Source organism: Oenanthe melanoleuca, chromosome 20 (genome assembly GCF_029582105.1).
Source record: "Oenanthe melanoleuca isolate GR-GAL-2019-014 chromosome 20, OMel1.0, whole genome shotgun sequence".
Taxonomy (NCBI): domain Eukaryota; kingdom Metazoa; phylum Chordata; class Aves; order Passeriformes; family Muscicapidae; genus Oenanthe; species Oenanthe melanoleuca.
Window position 1 is genome coordinate 3,561,495 of NC_079353.1, and position 24,965 is coordinate 3,586,459.

Sequence of the window (24,965 nt, forward strand, 5' to 3'; positions counted from 1 at the left end):
ATAAGGTTCAGTTCACTAAATTACTGAAGAATCTGCACTCATTTGAGGAAATTATGTGAGGGAAAGATTATTTTTCAAAGTGCTATTGTAGTTTTTAGAAAAATTACTTTCAGGAGTAAATTTGCACAGCAATTTATGGAAAAATAATGTAAGGGCCTGTAATGTAAGCAAACTGGAAACAGAGTAGTTTTGATTTCTGATCTTCTCATTCCCACAGCTTTAGTTAAAAAAATCCAAGCCTATAAATAAGCCAACCTGCTGTGCTGTTTTGATTCCTAAGCCTTGGTCAAATAATTTATATCATATGTAAAATAGGAAGTATTACACTTTTATCTGGAGATCTTACACTACTCTACAGAACTATTAAAAACATTATTTCTTCTTTATGCCCACAAAAAAAGATGCAGAGGATTCGAATACACAAAGAAGTTTCTGCAGGGCAAGAAAGGGCATAAACCTGAAGAGATCCAGCTATTCCATGGGAAATAGGTATATGCACATCCTTATCCTAACAAGTTTTTTTCAGAAGGGGATAAATTCTTGTCTTACCTCAGGAGGCGAATGGGAGGTGGATTATCTCCTTCTGGGATAGGAAGGTCTGTTTGGCAGCCCTGCCAAGAAGCTGATGCATTTTGAGTTCTCACCATGGATTGAACATTTATTTGTGCCCTGAAATAACTTGTTTAGGTGTCCCTGACCAAAGGGAGTTATCCCAGCTCAGTGACAAAGCCAGGACAGATCTGTGCATCCACTGTGGAGCCAGGCTGGCAGAGCTGGGGGTGCTGACCTGGAGAGGAGAAGGCTCCAGGCAGAGCTCAGAGACCTTCCAGGACCTAAAGGGGCTCCAGCAGAGCTGGAGAGGGACTGGGAACAAGGGATGGACACAGGGAATGGGTTCTCACTGACACAGGGCAGGGATGGATGGGATACTGGTGGTGAAGCCCTGGAACAGGTTGCCCAGAGAAGCAAAGTTCTGAGCTCAAAGTTCTTTGGTGCTCAGGCACCTCATGCCTGAGGGGGAACAAAAGTGCAACTCACAGCAAAACCCAGTTCCAGGTTCTGGGAAAAGTAAACATAGACATTGCTCACTCCTGTCTGAAAAACTCTGTCCCAAAGAGAATTTTCCCAAGGGCATTATGGAAACCATCTGTGTCAGCTTTGAAGATGAAAAATTCAATAGTTGCAAGGAAAGTGATGCTGTAGCAGATACTGAGAGCTAGACTGATCAGCTCCAGTCAGTCCAACATGGAATTTCCAGCACTATTAGTGTTTGGTAAAAGATTCCACATCAAAAAGAGGAGAGGATTATCCAGTTTTAATATTTCCACCCTTTATAATATATATGGGCAGATATCTTTCTGGAACCTTTCTTGTAGAGGTTTTGCTTGGCCTTTTATTTTCACTTGTTTACTTCAGGACGTGTCCAAACAGCTCATGTAAAACAAGAATGAGAGTTCTAAAATCTTAATTGCCAGTTTGCTGGTAGATATTGCCTGATTGCAACAAGTAAATGAGAAAACTAGATGAAAAAACAGGGAGGAAAAAAAACCCACTTTTTTTTAATGTACTGCAACTTTTGTATCTTAACCTACCCAAAGAAGTTGCAAAAAGCTCCCATTTGAAAAGCACTCATTTGAAAAATCTACTTCAGATAATATGTGTTTTTCTTGAGGAAAATAAATACAAAAAATTTAAAAAAGATATCTGAGCTAAGGGAAATAGATTGCTGACCCATGTTTTGGAGCTTTTTTTTGCCAGTGAAGATGCTATTTTAAGGTTATAATTAGAGCTGGTTTGAAAGAAGCAGTGAAAAGAAATGTGTTGGTAATTTGACCAAATTAACTCCAGTTTGATGAAAGCCAGCTACTTTGAGTAACATCATTTACAAGCATTATAAAGTCTGTCATTTAGATCTTAATTTTAAATTCTTCACGTTTCTGATTGTAGTAATTCTCTTGACACAGCAGCAACTCAGTGTAACACTACACCAGGAGGCACAGAAAAGTGGTTTCTCAAACTTGTCATGCCAGTTCTGCAGCTCAAGCTCTTCTCAAATGCTGCTTTTTGGCAACTCATATTGTGCAATGATTATGGAAGAGGCATTCTGGAGTTTCTAAAGGGTACTCTACGAAGGCAGCTGACTCCCTCATTCCTACAGTGCCTCAGGAATTATTTCTCATCCTACAGGGCTTCCAGTATGTAATTTTATTATCAGGATTAATCAAGGAGAATGATTCACGCTTAGTGGAAAGCAAGGTAAGTTCAACACAACATTAGGACTGAAAAATGCACAGCTCAAACTGAAGTCACAACAGGATGAAGCTTTAACAACTGGCTCATGTAGACTGTTCTCTCTGCTTCCAAAAATACAGTTCTATTCCAAGAGTGACAAAATAACAAATGGTTCCACACCTGCTTCCTTTCAGTGATGGTTCAGAAATGGGTGCTTTGGCTCATTTTCCTAAACTGATGTAAAACAAAGGGATGTGAAAAGGAAGGAGGGGAATGGAGAAACTACAACTTTTAATTTTGTTTCTGAATCCACAAAAATTCAGGCCCCAGTTCATATCTCTTTTGGGACAAAAGATTATCTGTACTACTCTTTCCTTATGGTGTCAGCTCTAATAAATATAATTTAAAGTAACACTTTAGAGCAGCTCAGTGTGTTCTACTGGGCTCATAAGGGACTGGCACCTCCTGGTGCTGAGCATGTGTAGCTGGAGATCACACCTTGCTTAGGAAGAGACCTGCAAGGAAGCATCTACATATTTATGAATTCTCTGTTTTGTTTTTTTTTTTTTCTTTTCTTTGTGCTAAAAGAAAGCCAGCAAGATTAGAATTTTTCAGGTGGTTCTGATAGATCAGAGTGCCTTGATCAGACACCACCACACTGTCCCTGTGTTTCTCCTCCTCAGAAAAAAACAAAGAAAATCACCTTTGCAACAGACAATTCTGGGAAGACTGGATTTACTTTCACCTAGACCATGGAAGCTAACTCAGGACTGAGGATAACAGCCAGACAGCAGTTTAAAACTCCAGTGCCCTAAAGGAAAAAATATAACCATGTTTTTCAAGTCCAATTAAGGCTTTGGCTCTGAGTATTTGGCAGAAGGAGAAGAGTAAACATTTTATGACTTGCCTTTGCATGGATGGTGCTATGAGGAGTTGATGTGTTAATTAACAAAGTCCCTATGAGTAATTTTTGACTTTGTGAGAGGGACAGGGGAATCAGAGAATGGAGGGAATGTAGATTGCACTCAAAGCTGTTTTATCATCACTCCTGGGGGCAGTGTGTTCAGGAGTGTGTGTTCAGAGAGAGAAAAAAAAAATCACATTTTGTGGTAACTGATTTTAAAAGGAGAACTCCAACAGTTTTTTTGCAGGATGCCTCCAGCTCCTCAGCTCTGCACAGACTGATGCTTATCTCTGACAGCAAACAATGGGAACAGCTATTTCCAGACCTAGAAACAAAACCAGGGCATATGGGATGTGAAGAGCTACTGCAGTTCCTGTAAGGACTTTGAAAGGCAATTGCTGGAAAGAGTTTAGATCCAAGATTTCCTAGAAAACCTGGGAAAATTCTTAGGAAGGGTCTAAATCTAGGTTGGGAAATTCCTTGAACAGCCCAGGAACTATGTCAGTTCTAGATCCAGGAATCCCTATAAAAAATGAAAAAATGCCAAGAAAGGTTGTAGGTCCAGAAACTCTAAAAAAAGTCTCTGTCCAGGAATTCCTGGAAGGATCACACATTCAGGAATATTTGCAAAGCCCAGGAAAACTAGAAAAGATTTAGATCAATTAATTCCCAGAAAGTGATAGGAAATTCTTTGAAAAATTCTTAGTGCTGTAAATCATAGCAGAGGTCTCAATCTAGGTATTCCTGGGAAGGATCTTAATCCAGGATGTGCAGGAAAACTCCTAAAAAGCCCCTAATTCCTAAAAAGCCTCAAAAAAGCCCCAAATATTCCTAAAAAATGTATAGACGTCAAAATTTTTAAAAATACCATATCCTGCATGTTGTTTATTCTAAGTCACTTAAACAAATTGTTTGAGTAACTTTTGCATTTCATCACTTGATTTAAAGCCAGAAATACTTTCCATATGGTCAAATCACTCCCCAGCTGAGCACTGTGGTACTGGAAAGGTGAATAGAATTGGAGTCTTTCTTCTGAAGTTTCTTCATTATTTGTGAAGGAGAGCTACAAAAAAAGCCCCAAACAAATGTACAGGGACACCTGTGAGTTGTTAATTTAAGCAGTTTGGTTCAACTATCAGAGAAACAACATGGGCTTTGTCACCAAGTACTTCAAACCAGTCTTGCTAATTAGGATTTCAAGTTTAACATTGACATAAACAGACTGGCAAACTAATTTTGGGATCTGCAGCTCAGGGGAAGCTTTTTCTAGGTCTGGTCTATTTAGGATGATGTGGTGAATTCCATTGTTGTGAGAGGGGTCTTTCACATCACCACATATTCCATTTACACAGCTGGCCCCAACATTTAATCTTGCCAGAATCCAGTTTATTCCCCTCCAGCTGCTCTAACTCAATAATGCTGACAAAAAAAATTTCACATCAGTAGAACAAGTGGCTCTGCCCCTCAGCACCAATTTCTGAAGGAATGAAGGAAGCACCATTCTGTGACAATTCCTTTGCTGAGCAGAGCTGCACTCACCACTCACTGGAAGTAGAGCTGCTGACCCAGGGAGGAAAAACTCAGGATTTCTGGGCTCCTCATTATCTTCTGAGAATGTGTCTTCTTCCACAGGCTCTGCCAAATTTTAAGCTACAACGTTCTGCTCACAAAATAAGCTGAAAGATACCAATGATTTCAATGAGAAAGTCCTCCCAAAAAGCACACAGGAGCTTTAAAAGGGTAAAGTGTAAAAAAAGACATCCAACTGATTTCAGAAGGATGTATGAAAACAGAAAAAAAAAAAATTGAGGCACAGGTACTTCAAAAGAAAATAACACTTTTTTTTTTTGAGGGAATATGAAAGATAGGCCACGAGATCTATAAAAATGCAGTGTCAGTCAGATAAGGAAACATTAAATACTTGGATCAGGAGAGAATAACAGGCTCATGCACACTGCATTTTCCCTTTAAACCACCATTTCTCTGAGTTTATGTATTTTACATAGATACACACCATTCATTGTTTGCTGATTTGAGAATTATTTGAGACATACGTTTTTTTCAAGGATAAACTAAAGCAGAACTAGATTCTCCCAAGGTTATCTGTGCAGAAGGGAGCAAATCATCATCATCCAGCCTTACTAAAAATAGCACATACATTAATTACTACACCCAGTGAAACTCTACTGAGAGAGAATTACATGTTGATGAAAGAAGCCACCACGAATAATAACTGTGTAAAGCAAAATGCCAGAGGTGCTAAAATCTTGGTTTAACATCCTGTACAGAGCACAATAGGACTCTTCAGAAATGTGAAAAAAACCCTTTCTCACTGTAGTTCACCACACCCTGCTCTGGAAAAGAGACAATCCCCTAGTGCTCTCTAGTGGCTGCCAGTCAAAAAACCTCGGCAGCAGCACTGCCAAGTTTAACAAGACACAGAATTATCAAAATATTCGGTTGCCCCTGCAGTCAGCCAGGACTGCCCAGGGAGTGAGCAGGGGCTTGCATTCCCATCAGTGCTCTGCACTGCCCGGGGCTTGTTCTTCCTTCACCCAATTCCACAACAGAACTGCAAACACTGATGTGCCCAAAAATATACAGAACAAATTTAACACATTTGATCTGATGAAGTGTATGAGGTTTCTCACAATTTGGTATCAAAACATGGCACCTTGTGACTCTCTAACAAACTCCAGCTGTGCCAGATTTCATCCTGATCCCACAAATGGTGAAGGGAAAACCATTCCCTTCTGCTTGATCTGGACTTTGCAGTTGAGACAGCCCCATTGCTAAATGGGTGCCTATTTTGGGCTATTAAAACTCTCTCACTGTGCTTAAAACACAATTCATAAACCAAGCCTAAGGCCATCAGTCCTGTATAAAACCATGTGAGCAGAGACAATTATCCTCTGCCCACAGTTAGTGACACGTTTCATAACCATTGTCAGGTTACACTGCTCTTGTAAATTGTCACATTACTAATAAATTATATTTCAGGTGCATATTTATTCCTTTTTTTTATTATTACTTCAGATGCATAAATAAAACCTAGATGGCAAAATTTCCCTTTAAGATACTAAATTAATTCCTAGGGTTGGTACACCAAGAATTTCCTGTCCAACAGTGTTTCCTCAGTGGATTCTCTCAGTCCCATCAGACATTTATTCAGCTAAATAAAGAACAAATTGCTGAGTGTAAAACCACTACCAAGGGTTTGCAGTATCATCCATTAGCTCCAGGATTTCCTTGACAGCACAAAGGATTGCAGGCTGCCAATTATAATTAAATAGAGCTCCCCATGGTCTTAAGCAGAGCTCCTCATTGCCCTGGATAGAAAAATGCAGGTTAAAACACGAGAGTAATAGAAAATGGATCCAAACCTGGTCCCAATAAGTGCATTTTCCAGACCTGGAAATATCTCTGTAAGCAGCATGCAGATGACACTTGCCCTGGGTGGAATGCACTGGCTGTGACATTCCTGTGGGGTCAGCTCTTCTTCTGCTCAGGAAATCCGGTCAGAGCCCACATGAAAATTTCAGAAGTCCATGCTGTACTGTTCAGCTGCACATACAGAACATCCTTATAAATGGAGACAGAGATTGATTTTGACAGCTTTGGTTCATAATGCATTAATAAACAGAATTCTTGTAATAGCCACGAAGCCAAGGGAGAAAGAATACTAAATGTTAAAATAATTCTTGACTTCTGAACGACTTGGAAGAAGGAAACCTACTGGCATCTTCCTTGACTGACCTAATTGGATTTATTTCCACTTTCTAGGAGAGGGGGAAAAAAACAACATCAGCAAAAAACCCCTGTTTGCTAGTTCATAAAGCAAGAGTATAGTTACCTAATTATAAATACCATGGGTCATACAATCCTTAGCTGCATGAACCTCCATCTCCAAACAACACACAGGCTTGCAAATGACAAGCAAGATTTCTAAGCAGTCATTCATGTACACAAGTAATTGCATATTTACCAAAATTGATGTTCAAATCTCTGTATTTCACATTGGGTTAGAATACAACATTTTTAGACTACATGTTAATAATAAGAAAAAAATCTAGTCCTGCAACTGAACCTTAAAACTTGAAGGAGTTGGTCTTGCAGAATTAATTTGCAGAAGACAGAGGTTTAAAGTATCTGTGTGGTTCACAGATTGTATTAAACTCATGTTGGGAATTTGGAAAATGAAGCATTTTTTGTGTCTAGACTTAAAAGGACACATTTGTATAACAAGGAGAGGCACATATTAGGGACAAGTGAAAAGAAAGGGACTCTTTGTGGCAACCACCTGATTTTTGACTTGACTGGAAGAATTTACCAGCCAAAGTCTGCACTTTACTTGCTGGATAAAGATGTTAAAGGACTTATTTTCAAAATACCTGAGATCCTAGCTGCAGGGTCTAGGCTGGTTGGAAGCAAAGTGTTTTTACAATAGAACAGCACAGAAAATTCCATGATTACATTGTTCTGACTTTGCTTATGACAACATCCATCTCCAGCCTTGAAGTCATGGAACAGAAGATCCATTTAATTCTGTCCTGGGCTAACTTTGCAGGTTAAAAGTTTGCTGTTAGGGCTGATTCTAGAAAAACAACCAGTGCCCCTGTCCATGAAGGGAGCTGTGATGGAGCTGCTGAGCAGCCTGGCCTTCCAAAGCCCACAGCAAGATGGCATTAAAACAGCACATGAGCTGCAGCCCAGAGGGGAGGGATGGCCCACGATCTCCTGCTGCCATGGCAACGTCCACAACTGTCCAAAAAAACTATATTTAAAAAGTAAACCAAGTTAGCTGAGTTTTGCTGAGCAATGGCTTCTCACATGACTCACTGCATCTGCAAAAGAGCAAAGCACAACCTCCCCAGCAGTGATCTTGCTGCACATCCACAATGAGGATGCAAACTACTGCCTAAACCCTTCAGCTCTGAGCAAGAAGTAAGTTCACTGTTCCAGAAATTTATTGGTAGCTGCTCTGCTTCCCTACCCAAGTCTTGCTTCAGGTGTTGGTGAGCAGGAAATTGAATAGATGGAAGCAGCCCAAAGATTATTCCAGACAGATACAAACCCAACACACAGGAGCACTCAGGGAAGAATGAAGGTGTAGCATAAAGTCACCACAGTGTTTCTGCCTGGGAAAGCTCACACCTCAAGCCTTAAATCAGTTCTCACACTGAGTATGAGACCTGGAAGGGCTGGCCACGACTTCTGGGCTGTCACAACAGAAACAACAGAAGCTGCTCTGCTAACCTGCACCTTGCTTATTGGGAGTTCCAACCAATTTGATCTTTCATTCTGTTGTCTTCAGCTGCTGATCAACTCTTGACTTCCTATATTTCCTTTCATGAACTGAAGCCAAACTGAGGTTATATCTTCTGAGAGATGCTCATCAGCCCTGATTATTATGGTCTTCACTGGATTTCAGGTCCCAAAGAACTGCAAACTGTGACTTACTGAAGGAAGCTCTGTCACTTGTTTCATGTGCCACTGGCCCTTAAAGTATTTTAACTCTCCAGCAGCTGAATTTCTTGTGTCTTGTGGTCAGAGTGTGAAATACCACCTGGAGTCCTGTGTTACACAAGAACTGAAGTGACAATAACAAAATGCCATTGAAGTAGATGTTGAAAGGTGCTAACATCAGTGGAATCAGGATTTTGTCCTGCAACTCCACATCAGAGACTCGTCAGCTCTCATCTAATTAGCACAGAGCACCACTTTTCCTTTCCACTTCTGCTGACAACTGAATGATCTTCACTGTTCGAATTAATTTGAAAAATGTATACGTCAAAATTATTCCAGATTTGGCAGCAAGATGAGATCTGAATCAGAATGTCCTGTCTGAATGCAATACATAAGAAGAAGAAATGACATCTCTGATCCAGGCTTATCTCTGAGGCAAAAATGAGCTACGTTGCTTCTAAAATACAAAGACTTGCAAAGCATAAGCAAATCAGAGGTTCTCCTTTTTCAGAGGAATTTTGTTTCCAAATGGAATTTAAGTGCTCCAAATAGTTATTTTAAAAGTCTGGGATTTTACACTATATTCTTTTATATTCACAACCAATACCAGTTTCTTGGAGATATTTCTACTACTCTAAATTGTAGAACCTGCAGAACTGATGTTACAAATGTAACAAGAAACAATTCACTGGATTTTCTGTATTAATTCATAGAGTTTACAGGGTTTCAATTACAAAAATGGCTTTCAGAGCCCCCACATATCTGCAGGTTTTTTTGTAGTTTTGAGTATTTGAGATCATGGAATACTTTGAGGATGGAATTGAGAATAAGGTGCCTTCTTAAGAACACAGTGCCTACACAAAAAAAAAAAAAAGATATTCTGTATACAAGAATTTTAATTCCCCAAAATGTGGGAAGGAAGAAGTTTTGGACCTGCAATGGAATTTACATGTATATTCCTTCTCCTCAGACATCCTGAAGTCTAAGTGGAACAGAAAACCAGAGAGGATAATGAGATTCATCCAGTCAAATTGGCACAAACATTATTTATGTGGCACATCACCTGCTTTGACAGCACCTCAGGAGTCCTCCAGTGCTCCCCCCAGACTGCCCTTTCCCTGCTCCCCATGCACAGTGCTCAGGGACCACATCCTGCAGCTCCCTGCTGGCCTTGGCATCGTGCAGACACGAGCTCACTCCCCACACATGGGGCTGTTATTATTGTAAGCTGCATCATTTAAAATAAAGTAGAGGTTGCTCTTCTCATCATCACAGCACAGAAGGATGTGAATAGAGCTGGGTGTCAGGGCAGGAAGTTGAGCTGTGGATCCTCCTTTACATTTTTCCCAGCTTTTTTTCTTGTTCCTTCACCTGTAAAATGGGAGTGAGCAGTGGAGCTGTGAAGGAAAGCAAACATGAAAATCAGATGAGCCATTGCCAGAATAGCTCCTGAGTACCAGAAATTCTCAATGTGCATGAGGCCCCCAATAAACAAGCCCTGATGCTTATTCATTTTTTATTTGCCTTCTGTAGTAGTACCTTGGAGAAGACATGTTTCAAGTCTTTGTACTTACAAAGTTGTGACTGTTGGGTGACATTTTATCTCTTCTGGGTGACAAGCATTTATGGTCTTGACAAACAAAGGCTCAAAATAGGTTCTGTGTCCTCCTTACAAAGAAAGCATCTGAGGAGAAAAACCCCCAACAAAGTAAATAGAGACAAGAGCTTTCTGAGCATGGGAATGCTCATCTCTGTTATGGTGAGCATGCTGAGCTACAAGAAACTGGCATAAAAATCTCAAAAACTAGGTTAAGACTCACAAGCAGCAGAACAAATGCTTTCTGTTGCTGCATCTAAGAAAACTGCTCCTAGCAAGGCTGTTTGTGCCTTGGTCATCAGAATGATTTAAACATGAATGCTGATACTGTCAATCCAAATGTACTCTGAATTCATTTTTTAAAATAACAACACAACCCCCCCTCCCCCCACCAGTGGTGCTCAGAGATCACATGTAGGCTTCAGATTAAGGAAAATGAGGATGTTTAATATTCTGCTGATTCGAGAAAAACAGCACTGACATGACTCACCTCTTTCCTTTCTCCCCAGAGAATCAGTCCTTTCCAACACAAGTTTGGATTTCTCTTTATATAACCAGCTCATACAAGAGGCATTCAGCTGTCTGTCAAAGAGAAAACAAACTAATCAAATCATCCATACAATTTATAGAGTTGCATTTAAAAAAAAAAAATCAAGGAAAGTCATATCAAATGGACATGCATTGATTTAGCTACAGACTACGCATCAAAATAAATAAAATTTAAAAAAAAAATTGTTTTCTCATCTGTGTTCCTTGTGTGGATATTTCATTTTAAGAAGTATTTTCCTGTAACTGAATGGATGCCAATTGCAGATATATTTGCTATTAAGCTAGAAAACTTTCAACATAAATATAAAAGGCTAGAAATCCTCTGAGAGATAACTAAACAGATCAGATCATTGCACTTTCTGGGAAAATGCTGAAAACTTGTTTACCACAAGACTGCTATAGTGAGAAAATAAACCAAACAAAAGGAGAGTCATGTTTCTACTAACAGCCATTCTGATCCTGCAAACAGTTTTGTTTGTGACACTCACAGAATCATATGAAGTAGTAAATGGAAACTTGTGGACAATTTTTCAGGTGTTTTGTACCCACAGGTAGAACTAGGCTTAATTTCATTCCAATTTCATTCCAATTTCAGAGGGATTTACAAATCAATATATTTGGAATATATTAGTTAGTGCCTGCCTCCACCAGCTTCTATTTACTTCTGTGAAAAGGGTCCAGTTCTTTTGGTGCTGATCTTTCAACATGAAGACATGACTTTGCCTCACATTTATTTTTCCCCTCTCTAAAGCCCTGCCCCAGAAGGAATGCAGAGCCTGCTTTAAGGTAAAGAAGCACAAAGTGCCATCATCACCTCTGAAATTTGAGAGTAAAAAAGTAAAAGACATGCAGACAATCCTACTTTTAACATAAGAGGCATTATTTAGCAACATAAGCTTGAATAATTCAACACAAGTTGTTTTTTTTTTTTTTTTTTTTTTTTTTTTTTTTGTGGTAGCTGTTCTCCCAAACATGATCATGGCTCATTTTAAAAAGAACAAGGTCCATCAGCTGGCACAAACCTCACCAGGGATTTATCTCCAGACTGAGCCTCTTGATGCTTGGTTTGCCAGGGATGAGAGAAAATGTAACAAAGTGAAAACAACAAGGCAGATTCCAGCCCTGTTTGACTGTTCTGTACCAGATGATATTTTAAATCCAAAGGAATTCTATAAAATGTCCTCCACAGAGGCAACCAGTATGGGAGCTGGTTAAAAATAAATCCCTTTGATTCTTTGTGCTTCTATAGCTACTAAAGATGTCTTGGAGATATTTTCTTGGGTTGAAAATATTTTAATATATTCCGTCTTATACAAATGCTTAAATCTGATATGAAACTTCCCAACCCTACATTTTAAACATGAAATCAGTATCATTCTTCATCTCAGAAGGAAGCTATTGATTAGTGCAAACAGACTTTCACAGAATTCACTAGAAACCATCAGCATTTTCTAGCATGACCTAAAAGCTATATAGAGAAAAACCATTAAAACTTTCTACTTCCTCTCCTTTTAGGACTAAAAATAGATCTGGCTCATTATCTCATACCTTAATGTATTCCATGGCACGATGACACATGCTTCTTTTTCCTTAGGATCTACCTTACACACAGGAAAAAGGGACAGTGCCCATGGAACCAGAGACTCCTTGATATTTTACTTTAAACCCTTTTTTGGGTTCTGCTCTCAGGACAATATTCCCACTTGCTGTTGGATGCTGCAGCTCACCCCAGATGTCACCCCAACAGCCACACTCAGGCCTTCAACAAATGGAATCTTGGATGAATTTTCTCATCAAGCTCAACCCTTAACTCTATGCCCAAAAACTTTTTTCTTTCCCCCAAAGGTCAGTGAGTCAACCAACTCTCAAGGACACACAGCCCAAAAGTGACTCCCAAATCAGATGTATGCACATTTAACTTTGAAATTCCTGCTTAAAGAAAAACCACAAGCACACATCTCAGTGTGATAGATGTGATAAATTTGAGTTGAATCCCCCCAAAACACAACAAAGACATAACCCCACATAACTGCTTTGTTTGCTCCTGCTTTCAGAAATGGCCAAACCCTATTTTCTTTATTTAAGAGCAGCAAAATGTTTTCCACATATTTATGTACAAAAAGAGCCAGGCTCTTCTCAGTGGTGCCAAGTATTAGAACAAGAGGCAGCAGTAAAAAACTGATGCTTAGAAAGTTCCACCTGAACATGAGGAAAAACTTTGTTGCACAGGTGAGGCTGTGGAGTTTCCCTCCACTGGAAATACTCCAGACCTGTCTGGACACAATCTTGTGCCCTCTGCTCTGGGATGACCCTGCCTGAGCAGGGAGGTTTGGCCAGGTGACCCCACTGTGGTTCCTTCCATCCTGAACCTGTGCTTCCGTGTATGAAAGGCTGCATTGATGGAAAATTTTCTGATACAAAGGTTCATCCCTAAAATTTTACAAACTTGCATGTGTCTCAAAACAGGAACTTGGTCAGCTGCACGTATAATTATTGTTCTTGAGTCAGCCCATGAAATCTCCTTGCAGATTTATAGATGAGTGTACTCTTCAGCACTAGTTCCGTGCAGATACAAAAGCAGAGTTTAAGGCAGACACGAGATGAGAACCCGCACAATCCCAGCAAGTGCTGACTGAGCATTCCACAGGACTTTACTGGGAGAGTGATTAGAAAGCATCCCTGGTTTTTACAGGTCAAAACTTCAAGAAGACCTGACTTGCATCACCGGCTACAGACCTTTAAATCCCAGAACCAAGTTATTCAGCCCGAGTCGGAGCATCCCATTTCTGCGGGGTCCCCAAGCTCCGGCCGAGCTGCGCGGGGGTCCCGGCGGGCGCGGAGCGATCCCCGCTCGTCCTGCGGAGGGAATCCCCGCGGGAACCCCCGAGGGACACACACCCTCCAGTGCCGGACATCTTCCTCCTCCCCGGGGGAGGCGAGCGGCGGCACCGAGCCCGGGCTGTGCCGGTGCCGGGGGTCCCGCCGCTGCCTCCCGCGGGGCAGATCGCCGGACGGACGGGAAGGACAAGCCCCGGGACAGCCGCGGGGCCACGGGCCGGTCCCGCAGAGCGGCGGGGCGGGGCGGGCCGGTCCCTCCCGCGGCCGTGACCCCGCGCACCTGCGGAGCCCCCGCCTTTGTGCAGTGCAGGTGCGGCGCCCACCCCCCCACCCCGCCGTGACGTCAGGCGGGCGCTCGCGGGGCACCATGGGAGAATCCCAATGTTTTCCGACGGATGCGCTCAGCAGCGCGGCGGCTTGAGGCGACTCCGGCAGCGGCGCTCGGGGGGCGGCCCGGGAGGGGGCGGCGGCGGCGGCGGCGGGGGGCCGGGCCGGCGGCCCGCGCCCCGGCTCTTCCCCACCCCGCCAGGCGGCATGGCCCACCCCCCTGAGGCGCCCGGAGCTGCCCCCTGAGCCCGGAGCCGCAGCCCTGCCGACGGCAGATGCCGGGGAAGATGCTGCCGCGGCTGGTCCTGCCCGGCTGACGCCCCGCCGCTGCCACCGCCGCACCCCCGTCCCCATTGTCCCCCGGCCGCCTCCGGCTCCATGAGCGCCTCCTCCTCCCTCCTCCTCTGAGCTTCCCGCCCTCCACCTCATGGCTGCATCGGAAGAAGGGACCGGCTGCTTTCTCCCCAGAGGCAGGTCGCAGAGTGACCCCAGCATCCTCACCGACCCCGCGGGCCCCGGGGAGCACCCAGGTAACGGCCCCGCTCTCGGCACGGGCAGGAATTGGGAAGGTGTTTCCTGCAGTAAGTGCCGAGATGGTGCGGCTGGGCTGCGAACGGGGCTGTGGAGCGAGCGCGTCCCGCGGCTCTGCCATCCCCGGGCCGCCGGCAGCGCTCGACCCCCGCTCCCGCAGAGCGCGCCTGGCCTCGGTGGGGAGGGGGAATGAGCGCTAATAAAGCAGGCTGTTTGCATGGGATCGCCATGGAGACAAGGGAAGCAGAGTCATAATTAAACGCTTTCTGCCCACAAGAAGGTAATTTTCACTTCATGGGGAGAAGCGTAATCTCCTTATGAAGTGTGGGCACAGAGGGTGGTGCTGAGGGGACACAGCCCAGTTAGTGTATAAATAGAATATTGGGATTAGATTTTTTTTTTTAAACAATGGCTAATGATGTTTTCATCTTCACTTTGAGAAGTAATTTTAAATGTCTGTTGGTGGTGAGTCAGTAATTTCATATCCTCAGAATCTAAACAGTGTTGAGACCTTTAGAAAAAAAAAGAAACAAATAGCTACATCACTTTGATGAGATGTGATTGCACGGAAAGGCGCAACAACAAGCTGGAAGCAAAGGCTAAGAGCCAGTTTACTCTCAGTTTCCCTGAATAGATAGTGGTCACACAAGAGCTGTCAGGTTTCTTTATGAGAAGTAATCAAAACAGCGTAAAGACAATGAATGGGGTGTTGATCATCACTACCCACTACGGGTTTCTCAGCCTAGAAATGGGTTTAGGTTTTGGGTCAGCCTGCAGGAGACAGTCCCTGCATGCAATTTCAGGTTGAACTTTGCTCCCCTTTCTCAGATTACTGAGTAAATAAAATATTCCAGGCTCTATTCATGCACCTGCTATATTGCTTCCTTCTGAGCCAATGAACATATTAATATTTGCATCTAATTTAAGCTCTTCTCTTTATTTGCCTTATCAAGCAATTGTGAGCACATTGGTCTGGAGTGAAATACAAATTGAATTAAGGCAGACAGTGGATGGTTTATCCCTGATTCCCAACTGTTCTGATACCCTAAGTGAAGGGAACAAAGGACTCTTCTAACATGAACTGCTCGACTCACTCCCAAAGGGGCAATCCTGACTGAAAGAGGAATGCATGTTTCTGCCATTTGATTTCTGGAAGCAGGAGTGACTAATGAAAGGAAGGCGTGTGCAACCTCAGTTTTAATTCCTCTAGATTGTTTTCTGCTAATTAATTCTTTTGGCCTTTGTGAGATGTACAACAAGAAAGGACACAACATGTCTGACAAATAGACAGAGATATGAACATTATTGTGCTTTTTGTTAGGAGGAGGAACTGTCAATACCTAGGAGCATTTTTCCCCCTAATACAGACTCCATCAGATAAACCAGTGTCCCACTGCATGGCAGAAGCTCTACTAAAATGCAAGAGAAGGTATCTTGTGTGTATTCTGTTATTTATGCAGTATGTGGAGAGAAACAAAAGGTATTAAATACATATGGTTTCTGTCTAGGTAGGTATGAATAGTCAGTGGTAGGATTAGCATGTTTGGTAAGATTTTCAGATTTTAAATTTGTTCATCAAATAATATTGAACATTTGTATGCTTCTAGGTGATAATAAAATGAACCTAAATTGCTTAATTTAAATAAAATTTTACCCTATAGTGTTGTGAGTAATCATTATGAGCAATTTCATACATTTGTCTACTTAAAAATCTGTAATATATTTTATATTATTTTAAGAATTATGAATGTCAGGTGACATAATTGTTGCTTATCTTACTTTACTGTCCTGAAAAATAATTTTACCATTATTATTATACCAACATAATCATCTGTGGACTCTAAGTCAAAAGACAGTCTTAAGAGTGGGAAATGATATGTCCAAAGTTTGTGTTTACATCCCAGCCCTGCTTGCAGACAAACCATGTAGAGAAGTGTGAACATGTAAGATTCTTCATTAATCTAAAAACTTAATTAATTTTATTAACATTTAAGTCATATGTTTAAATTGCAGACAAACAGACCAAAATTATACCAAAATATGGGTATCCCTACAAAAACCATTCCTACTTTTACCTGGCTTTTGAGTGATGCCATATCCCTACTGGAGATGACTCTTGTTTTGGAACAGTTTTTTGGCTGTGTGATGTGGTCAGGGATTGTTCTGCACCCACTCATTTGGCTGTGCCTGCTGAGGTAGGAAATGTGGTAATAGACTCTCAAAAATTTCCTGGTGGATTTTTGGTTTAAAGACATATTTATCTTCATCCTCTTGACCTGTACAATTACAGTATTTTTATGTTTAGCCCAGCTTTATGCAGGAAGTTTCAGTGCCATAGCTGAGAGTCTAGAGCTGGCAGCACAGAGATTTTCCTGTATTTCCCAAAGGAAATCCTGTGATGCAATGCTTCATTTTCCTTGCCCTCCTGAAACACCAGTTTAACCAGTAGAACTGACCCATCACAGTGGGGTTTGAGCCTTGCTGGCTGTCTCAGAATCTGCTCTCACTGGACCAAATCATCCCTTTTTAGCTGACCCTGAGCAATGTGAACATCAGATCCAAGGAACTCGGGATGAGCACGCTGCAGATGGCGAGGTTGGTTCACCTTGCCAGTGCTTCATTTCCATATTCTTGATGAACTATTGCTTGGGTGAAATGTCAAAGGGAGTTTCCCATGGGAGAGCAGAGCTGAAGTTTGTTTGTTTGTGAGGTTTTTGTTGTGTTTTGTTCATTTTTAAAGGGGACTCTGTTTTTATCCAGCAAGAGCATGGAATAACTCAGTAACTGGCTGGTTCAAACAGCCTTAGATGCTGATTTTTGAGAAGTCCTGCACACTCACAGTCCTGACTAATGCCAGCAGAAGCTGCAATTACTCCAAGCCTTGAACAAAAAAAGCTTCATGATAAAGCCTCTTATCTAGTGTGCTTTTCCTCACAAAGCATTCACTGTAGAAATGAAAAGCTATTTTATAGCCTTGATTTAGAAGAGCTGTAATCTTTACAGACTACAGTGAATTTTATCACATATAAAAAAACTTACAAACTTACCATATGTCACTACAATCTTAAAAATATTCTTATAGTAAGTCAGATAAAAAGGTGTTCAGTAAACTAGACTGGGGGCAGTTAATAGCTATTTATTCCAAAACAGAGATACAAATTCACTGATTTAGATCCTTCATGTGCAACTTTAATTAAACAGCAGCTCCTCACAATGATCAGTAAAGACATCACAGTCATGGTCTAAGAAGAAAAGATGGACTTTAGTTCAGGCTCTACTGACAAAAAGATGATTTCCTCCAGCATTTAAATGGTGCATAGAGGTCCTATTGGTAATGCAGAGAATACTGGAAATAGTATAAGAAAGATAAGAAGGAATGAGTGTTTCTTTGCTTTGATTGGATCAGTTATTTATTTTCTCCTTTAAGATAAAATCATACATTTCAGCCTGCATTTAAGGGAACTATTTTATGGCCACTGAGCAGTATTTTATGAGAATTACTGTAGTACAACAAACACTGGGCTCATGTTTGAGTCTGTTTAAGCTCACTGTCATGCTGAGTGAGCAAGCCTTGAAAAAGGAGGATGTCCTTAGCTTGGAAAACAGACATCAACATATTCATATCTTGGTTAACTATAGACTGGTTCTAGGCCAGGCTGTTGTTAAGAAAGTGAATTTCACATTATTCATAGAATCATAGAAGGTTGGAAGGGCCCTTACAGATCATCTGGTTCCAACTCCCTGCCACAGGCATGGGCACCTTCCTAACCTGATTAGATCAGGCTGCTCCAGGCCCCATCCAACCTGGCATTGAACACTTCCATTGAACACTTATCTCAATGTCCTTCCCTTCCTCCACCTTTCCAGATAAAGATCAAGAGAGAAAGGAGAGTCTAAAGAGAAAAGATTTGAGTATCACCGTCTAATTGAGAGACAGTTGCAGGAAGCCAAAATATTGCTCTCATTATATCCTTCCAGCAGTCACAGGGCAGAGGGAAGATTGACAGTCTCATTTGATTTGTATCATAAAAGGGAGGGGTGCACAGACTGAAGAGGAACACACCATGTCAAAACTCTGTATTACTTGAGGAGAGACAGACAACCATGACAATGTGTGAAAATGTCACCCCCTCCCCACTCCCCTTAATTTTGGGATAATCCATTTGAATTTGTGTAATTACACATTGATGCCATCACATTTTGCTCTCTGTGCTGCTGCCTTTCCTTCCTGGCACCACACAATTAAAGGAAATCTTCAGGATGGGCATTACTGAGCTCTCCAGCAGACCTTGCCAGTGGTCCAGCATGTGTTCCTTGTCCTCCAGTGCAGGATGTGTATGGAGGCAAGGAGCTGCTGTAGTGCAGGCAGTGGTGTTAGATGTTGTTAACAGCTCTGTCATCATCATTTCTTGCTGCCTGGTGAAGGGGGGCTCCTCAGCCTCTCCTCTGGTGTGGTGTGCTTCAAGACCTGACAAGTTAAAGCTACTGCAGAGTGGCTCTTCCAGAGATACATGATTATGTCAACACCAGACACTAATTCCCTTTTTATTTCTATTGATAACACGTGTAATCAGCAGCACTGTGCTCTGAATTAATTCCAGGTGAGAACAGCTGCATGAGACTTAAAAGGTCCTCCATCACTGTTTCTAGTTTTCATCATTCAGAAGTTCTGTAGCAGGCAGCATTCTTGTAAGCATTTTTCTAGGATGCTAAGTAAAGATGCTGAGATGAGAATTGAAATGTTCCTTTTACATCTTCTTTCTTTGGAGTGGAGGCTGAGCTAAAACCCAGCAGAGCCTCACAGACAGGGTGAGGAAGGACATCAGCGAGCCAAGTAATGGCCAGGGAAAGTTGGGATGCAATAAACAGCAGGTACAGGAATATTCTCTAACAGGCTTTTTCTTTCTTGTCTTCTGTTTTGAAGTGTAACCTCCCCTGGATAGACTGTGCCACTGCATATCTATCATTGTCATCTCTCAACATTTTTGAGTTGATTTAGCTGCTGTTACTGCTGTATTTGTTTAATGAGCAGCATTGCTCAGTCTGAGTCCTGAGCAGTGGTAGGGAGCCTGTGAGCCATTGCAAAACTGTGCTTTCCCCCTTAACCAGGACAGTGGTAACCTCAGGGATGTTTGGAAACTCAAAAGCAGGTTGAAAGTAAAGTGTGGCAGGTTTGGGCTGCAGGTGCTGGCATGGAGCAAAGGGAAGGCAAAGACAAACAGGAATTCAACTGGAGTGCACATAGGTTGGTGCCAGCTCTCTGAATGTGCTCCAGTCATTTTTGTCGCAAATCTATTCATGCCAGGCCCATAATTCAGCAAATCTTCTAAGTCTGTGCTTAACTTCCAACATGGCTTAAGATGGAAGGGAATTGATGGCAGAGGGAGGACAGAGAGATGCTGTGGGTGCCCTGTCTGTCAGCTGGGCTGCTGCTTCATCCTCTGCACTTGTTTAGAACGCTGCAACTTAAATCAGGGACTTAAAGGCTTATCTGTGATGCCTTTAGTTGTTGCATGAATTTTCAAATTTGGTCCTAATGCTTGAGCCAGGCCACCTATAAAAAGTTGTTTGGTTTGTTTTTTTTTCCCCCTCCGGAAAGATTTTGGTTTCCATTTCATTTTTCTCTATCAACAAGTCTATTCTGTTAACAGTTTGTTTTGCCTTCATTATATTTCTTCTGAAATAGAATTTTACCAGGTCTCCTACATCCTTTCCTTTATTAATTTATGGACAAAATTAGCTAATCAGTGCTTTTGTTCCAATTTATAATTGAACCCTATGTTTTATATATTTGAAACTTAGTGATATTCTCTCACTCAGAAGTTCCTATTCCTAACCAAAGGGCTCCCTGCAGGAAGTGACTATTCCACACCTAATAGGGGCTGTACTCAGGAATACTCAATAGTGACTAGAAACATGCAGGATATTATTGTTAATATCCCATTTTCCCTTCCATTGAAATCCAAATTGAATCCTATAAAGCTTCCCAAAACATTTGCTATTTGTGTGAATGTAGAGATAGAGGGTTTTTTCTGACATGGCACCTGAAAAATCATCACCACATTGCCAAGTACCACAGTGGGAGTTACATTTTAAGAAATGGTCCACTGTGCTTTTGAGAAGGTCTTTTTGTTTCTCATCGAATTTCCCATCCCTTCTTAGTCAGTTCTAACTGGATCCCAAGTCCTTGTGATGCAGAGAAACTTCACTGGAAGCATAGAAATCCCTTTTTTCCTGTGTCCTGCAGCAGAGAATCTCCTCTTTCCCCAGCAGCCCTTGTCCCTGGCCCATGACTCATCTCACTCATGGCAGCTCCAGCATTTTCCAGGAGGGGAGAATGATCTGGAGAGGATGATGGGCACAGGGTGCAGAGGTGGGACTTCCTGGACGTGGATTCTCTTGCTCCAAATACGTAATTTTGGTCCTGCACATATAATTTGTGTCAGTGCTGGGGTATCATTACATTGATGCACACTTAACACAACTGCTTTTTGCTGTTGCCTGAGTGTTTTACTTTCTGATGCTCAGTTTACTTTTTGGGAATCAAGAGAGAGCTTGGTGGAGTTATGTTTTAATGCTACTTTTGCAGAAATTAAATGAGGTCAGTTAATAAGTATGCTGTTCATGCTGAGGGTAGGTTTTAGGCTTTTCCAGGGTTTGAGTGTTCCCAGTGTTTGGAGATTTGTATTTAGCCAAACTTTAGAGTTCTGCAAAGGAAATACAGAGCTTTAATGGGGCAAAAAGTGTTTTAAAGTTGCCTTTTCTTCTAAATCCCAAGTTGGCAGGTAGTCTGAATGTTGCTGAAAAGACACTTAAACCTTTAAAACCTCTTTATCCAAGAAGTGGAAATACTGATTATAAACCATCAAAACCTAGACTGGATTTATGAGAGTGAGGTCATCATATTGGAAATAACTAGTGGTTTTTTATGTTTACCTTTGTCTTGTTAATTCAGGCTTTCTCTTTTATGTTTACCTTTGTCTCTTTAATTCAGGCTTTCTTTTAAAATAAAAATAAACCCCGGATTTGACTGCATACCTTAAACAAAAGAACTCAGACCTAATTTACACACCTAATAACTTGTGCACACAAGTAGTTGCTTCTCTGTGCAAATATGAGAAACTCATGTCTGTTAAATAATAAAAGATCTTCTCACTTTAGCTATGAATGAAGGTGGTTTAAGATTAGTCATTCAGTCAATGTTTGCACCACACTTTGAGAATGGAATGAGTTACATAATGCTGGGAGTCATGTTTATCTGGAAATGTGGCTGTATATTTTAGTGAGTAGTTAAGTAACTGTTAATTCTTCCCAATCTTTAATTTAGGAACTCTCTTTCAAGACTGCCTAGGTTGTGCTGTAATGAATGGGCTACATCATTCGTTTATTTATTTATAACATGGGATTTTTAAACCAAATTTATGGCTTTGTATTTTTAAAATTTAATATGTGGAATTAATTGCCCTCGCTTCTCTAAGTCAGTCAAGTCTATAAATACCAAGAGTAAGTAAAACTAAATATGATACCTTGATTTTGCTTTGAAATGTAGCCAGTTTGGAAGCTAATACAATGGATTCTTTGTGCCCATTAAATCCCATGCTTTTGTTTGAAATTCAAGTTGATTTATGGCCTAACATATACACAATTTATACATGCCCCAGAGAGAACCTCATATAGTGACTTGATGCAGGTCAATAGCTCCTTGCTTGAGTCTGCATAAATATTTCAGTAAGATGATCTGAATCAAAGAGGATCTTATCTTGCTTTCTGTAGAACAGTGATATTCTGGGTCAGCAGTGTGGACCTGTGGTTACAGCTGAAGGAAGGCTTGTCCTTATGCATATAGACACTTTGTGTGTTAATTTCCTTAATCTAATTTTTTTTTTTTTAACATCCTCAAACTGTTCAGCTGCTGCATAACCAGCAAGTGGAGAGAGATCACTGCATTACATCAAACCAGTGAAGCCTTCACTGTTTTCTGAGGGCTGCTCCATCCCTCAGGCCATGCAGTCTTCCCTGTGCCTTGTCCATATTGATCTGCTGGGAATGGCTGTCACTTCTCATTCAGTTCTCTCAGAACTCTGCATCTCATCCCTCAACTAAACAGCCTTCACCAAGATTTGGGCTTTTATCCTTGAAAGAACATCAGCAATTCTGCACTGGGTCAGGACTGAGGTGTGTCCAGCCTAGGACAGTGCTCTTGACAGGGGCTGGAAGCTTGGGACAGGCTGGGAGCAGGGGGAAGGGTGGCTGAAGGAACACACATGAATTCCACATGAAATCATCAAGGTCATCTCCTTGCTGCCTTCAAGTGAGAGCCACAGGGTTGATGCTTTGGGCAGGTTTGCTCAGCATCTCAAACCAGTCCTGCTGTCTTGGGGAACTCAGACAGAACCTGGGTGGAAATCAGCCTCCAAGAGAGTTTCTTGGCTCCTGCAAGTTCATTTGTAATTGTTCCATCATGAATGAGACGAATCTGTGTGGAATATGTAAATGGAGTGAACATGATAGTGTATGCAACACTGACTTAATTGAGTTTCTTTGAAGTTTATGCTTTGCAGATGGGACTTTGTAATTTTGTAAGCTCTGCATTAAGGATAGAAGACAAAAAAGTGGTTTTGTTTATTTTTTTTTTAAATTATAGCAGCTCTGTAGACTGGGTAGCAGCTTTCTGGGATTGCAGAGGTTTCAAGGAGAAAAACATCCTATTTTCAGATGCAGCACTTCAACTTAACTTCAGCTTAAATGTTTCCTTCCATGACAGCTGCTCATTTGACTTTGTTCCATGTTACAGTGCCTTGAAGGAGAGAATATATACTCACATTAGACTACCAACTATGCAGAGGAAGCTCTAGAAAAAAGAAATGTGAGTCTTGGACTCATACAAATTCTCCGCCTGTCCAAGATAAGTTTTAAGTGCCCTGTTTCTTGTTTAACTCGAGAAAATTAATAGAAAAATCAGAACTGAGATAAACTGTGAGTGTCACTTCAGATTTCACAGGAGATATTGAACTGCAGAGAACTAAATAACACATTTTCCTGCAAGTGAGGAACATAAGTGAACTTTTGCCACCTGGGAATCCCCTACATTTAGGAACATACCAGAGGTTCCTGAGGTTGTGCTATTTTACTGCAGACTCCTGATACCAATTTGGGATGGAATGGCGTGATACAAAGCTGTGTATCCTCACGAAACCCTTGATTGTGTTTGATCTGTAGTGGGAGCAAATATCAGCCACCGCCCGAGGCTGGAGCCTTGAACCCTTGCAGCAGTGGGGAACTTAACAGATGACATGATCAGATGTGGATTTTCTTAAGGCAAACATAGGGAATGTGAACTGCAGCTGTCAAGATGGATAGCAGAGAGACTTCTTAGTGTCATGGTGTACATTTGCTGCTGTAATTCAACCAGAAAAATAAACTGAAAGGAAGCCAAGTAAAAGATAATTTTAACATGTAGAAGTACAAAGGAGCGTATTTCAAAAATCCAGAATATTGTGCATGAATGAAAATGTTTTAAGAAGGAACTTTAACTAATAGAAATTCATCTTTTATCTCTCTTCTTTAGTCCAAGGAAGGATCACTGAAGGCAGCACAGGCTGGTCTGGAAGTCTGGCATTCCTTCTGTCTGACTGGGTTGGTGCTTCCCTTACATTCTCCTGTTCTCATGTGACAGGGTAGAGCTTGTTGCAACTCTTTTTTCTTCTCAGCCTGTTTTCTCTACAGCTTTTTGACTTTTCTGCCATCCAGTCTGAGTTCATTCTAGTAGCTATCTCTTCTGCCTTAGCAAATCCAGCAGCTCCTTGTTCCAGAGCTTTCTCCCAAATGGTTCTCATGGAAATAGAATGGTGTTACTGCTGTAATAACAGAGAAGCCAACAAAACCTGCCTCCCTCCAGATCCAGCATTTTCAGTCCTTAGTTTGATCTTAAACTGCTAAAAATCTCATTTATGACTGAGGACTTCAGACTGGCTCCTCTGTTGTCTAATGAAGAGTCAGACTGGGTGAACCCTGTTCCCTTCAGAGCAGTAGCTCCCCTGTGGGAGCTTTGGTGTGGAACCAAACCTGACCTCACACACAGGCTCTTCCTACAGGCAGCCCTTTAGAGGGTCAGTTTCCAGTCATTTCCCATCAACTCCAACCTTCCTTGAAAGTGCCAGTGAGCTCCAAAGTTATTGTGGGAGACAGGAAAGGAAGGGGTTAAACCACCCTTGTTTGTGAAAGAAGAACCCAGGAGCTAAAAACCAGGAGAAGCTACTTTCAATAACTTGTTCCATTTATATTTTTCTCACTCTTGCTCTCACTACACAACTTCCAGGCTTCATTCCAACACATCAAGGGTCTCTAGTTCTACCAACCTTTTCTAAAAAAGCTGCACTATGACCTGGGGCATTACTCATCTCTCTTATTTGGGAGATGATATTTTACATAATCAGCCATTTGCATCCTGCACCTGCAGAAAATCTATTCTGCTTTGCACCCTGGAATTTAATATTCGTTGATTCACCTATTTTTTTTTAG

The 24,965-nt window shown here is 41.6% G+C and overlaps 1 protein-coding gene across 2 annotated transcripts in view; it reads left to right on the forward strand.

Annotated features, from left to right (window-relative positions):
- Positions 1-14,127: 14,127 nt before the first annotated feature.
- The window catches only part of PHACTR3 (phosphatase and actin regulator 3), a 99,851-nt gene continuing 89,013 nt past the window's right edge, over positions 14,128-24,965 (forward strand). For both annotated transcript variants that reach the window (XM_056507523.1, XM_056507524.1), the window contains exon 1: positions 14,128-14,443. In XM_056507523.1, coding sequence (XP_056363498.1) covers positions 14,341-14,443 — 103 coding nt within the window. In that variant the 5' untranslated portion in view covers positions 14,128-14,340. The remainder of the gene's footprint in view (positions 14,444-24,965) is intronic.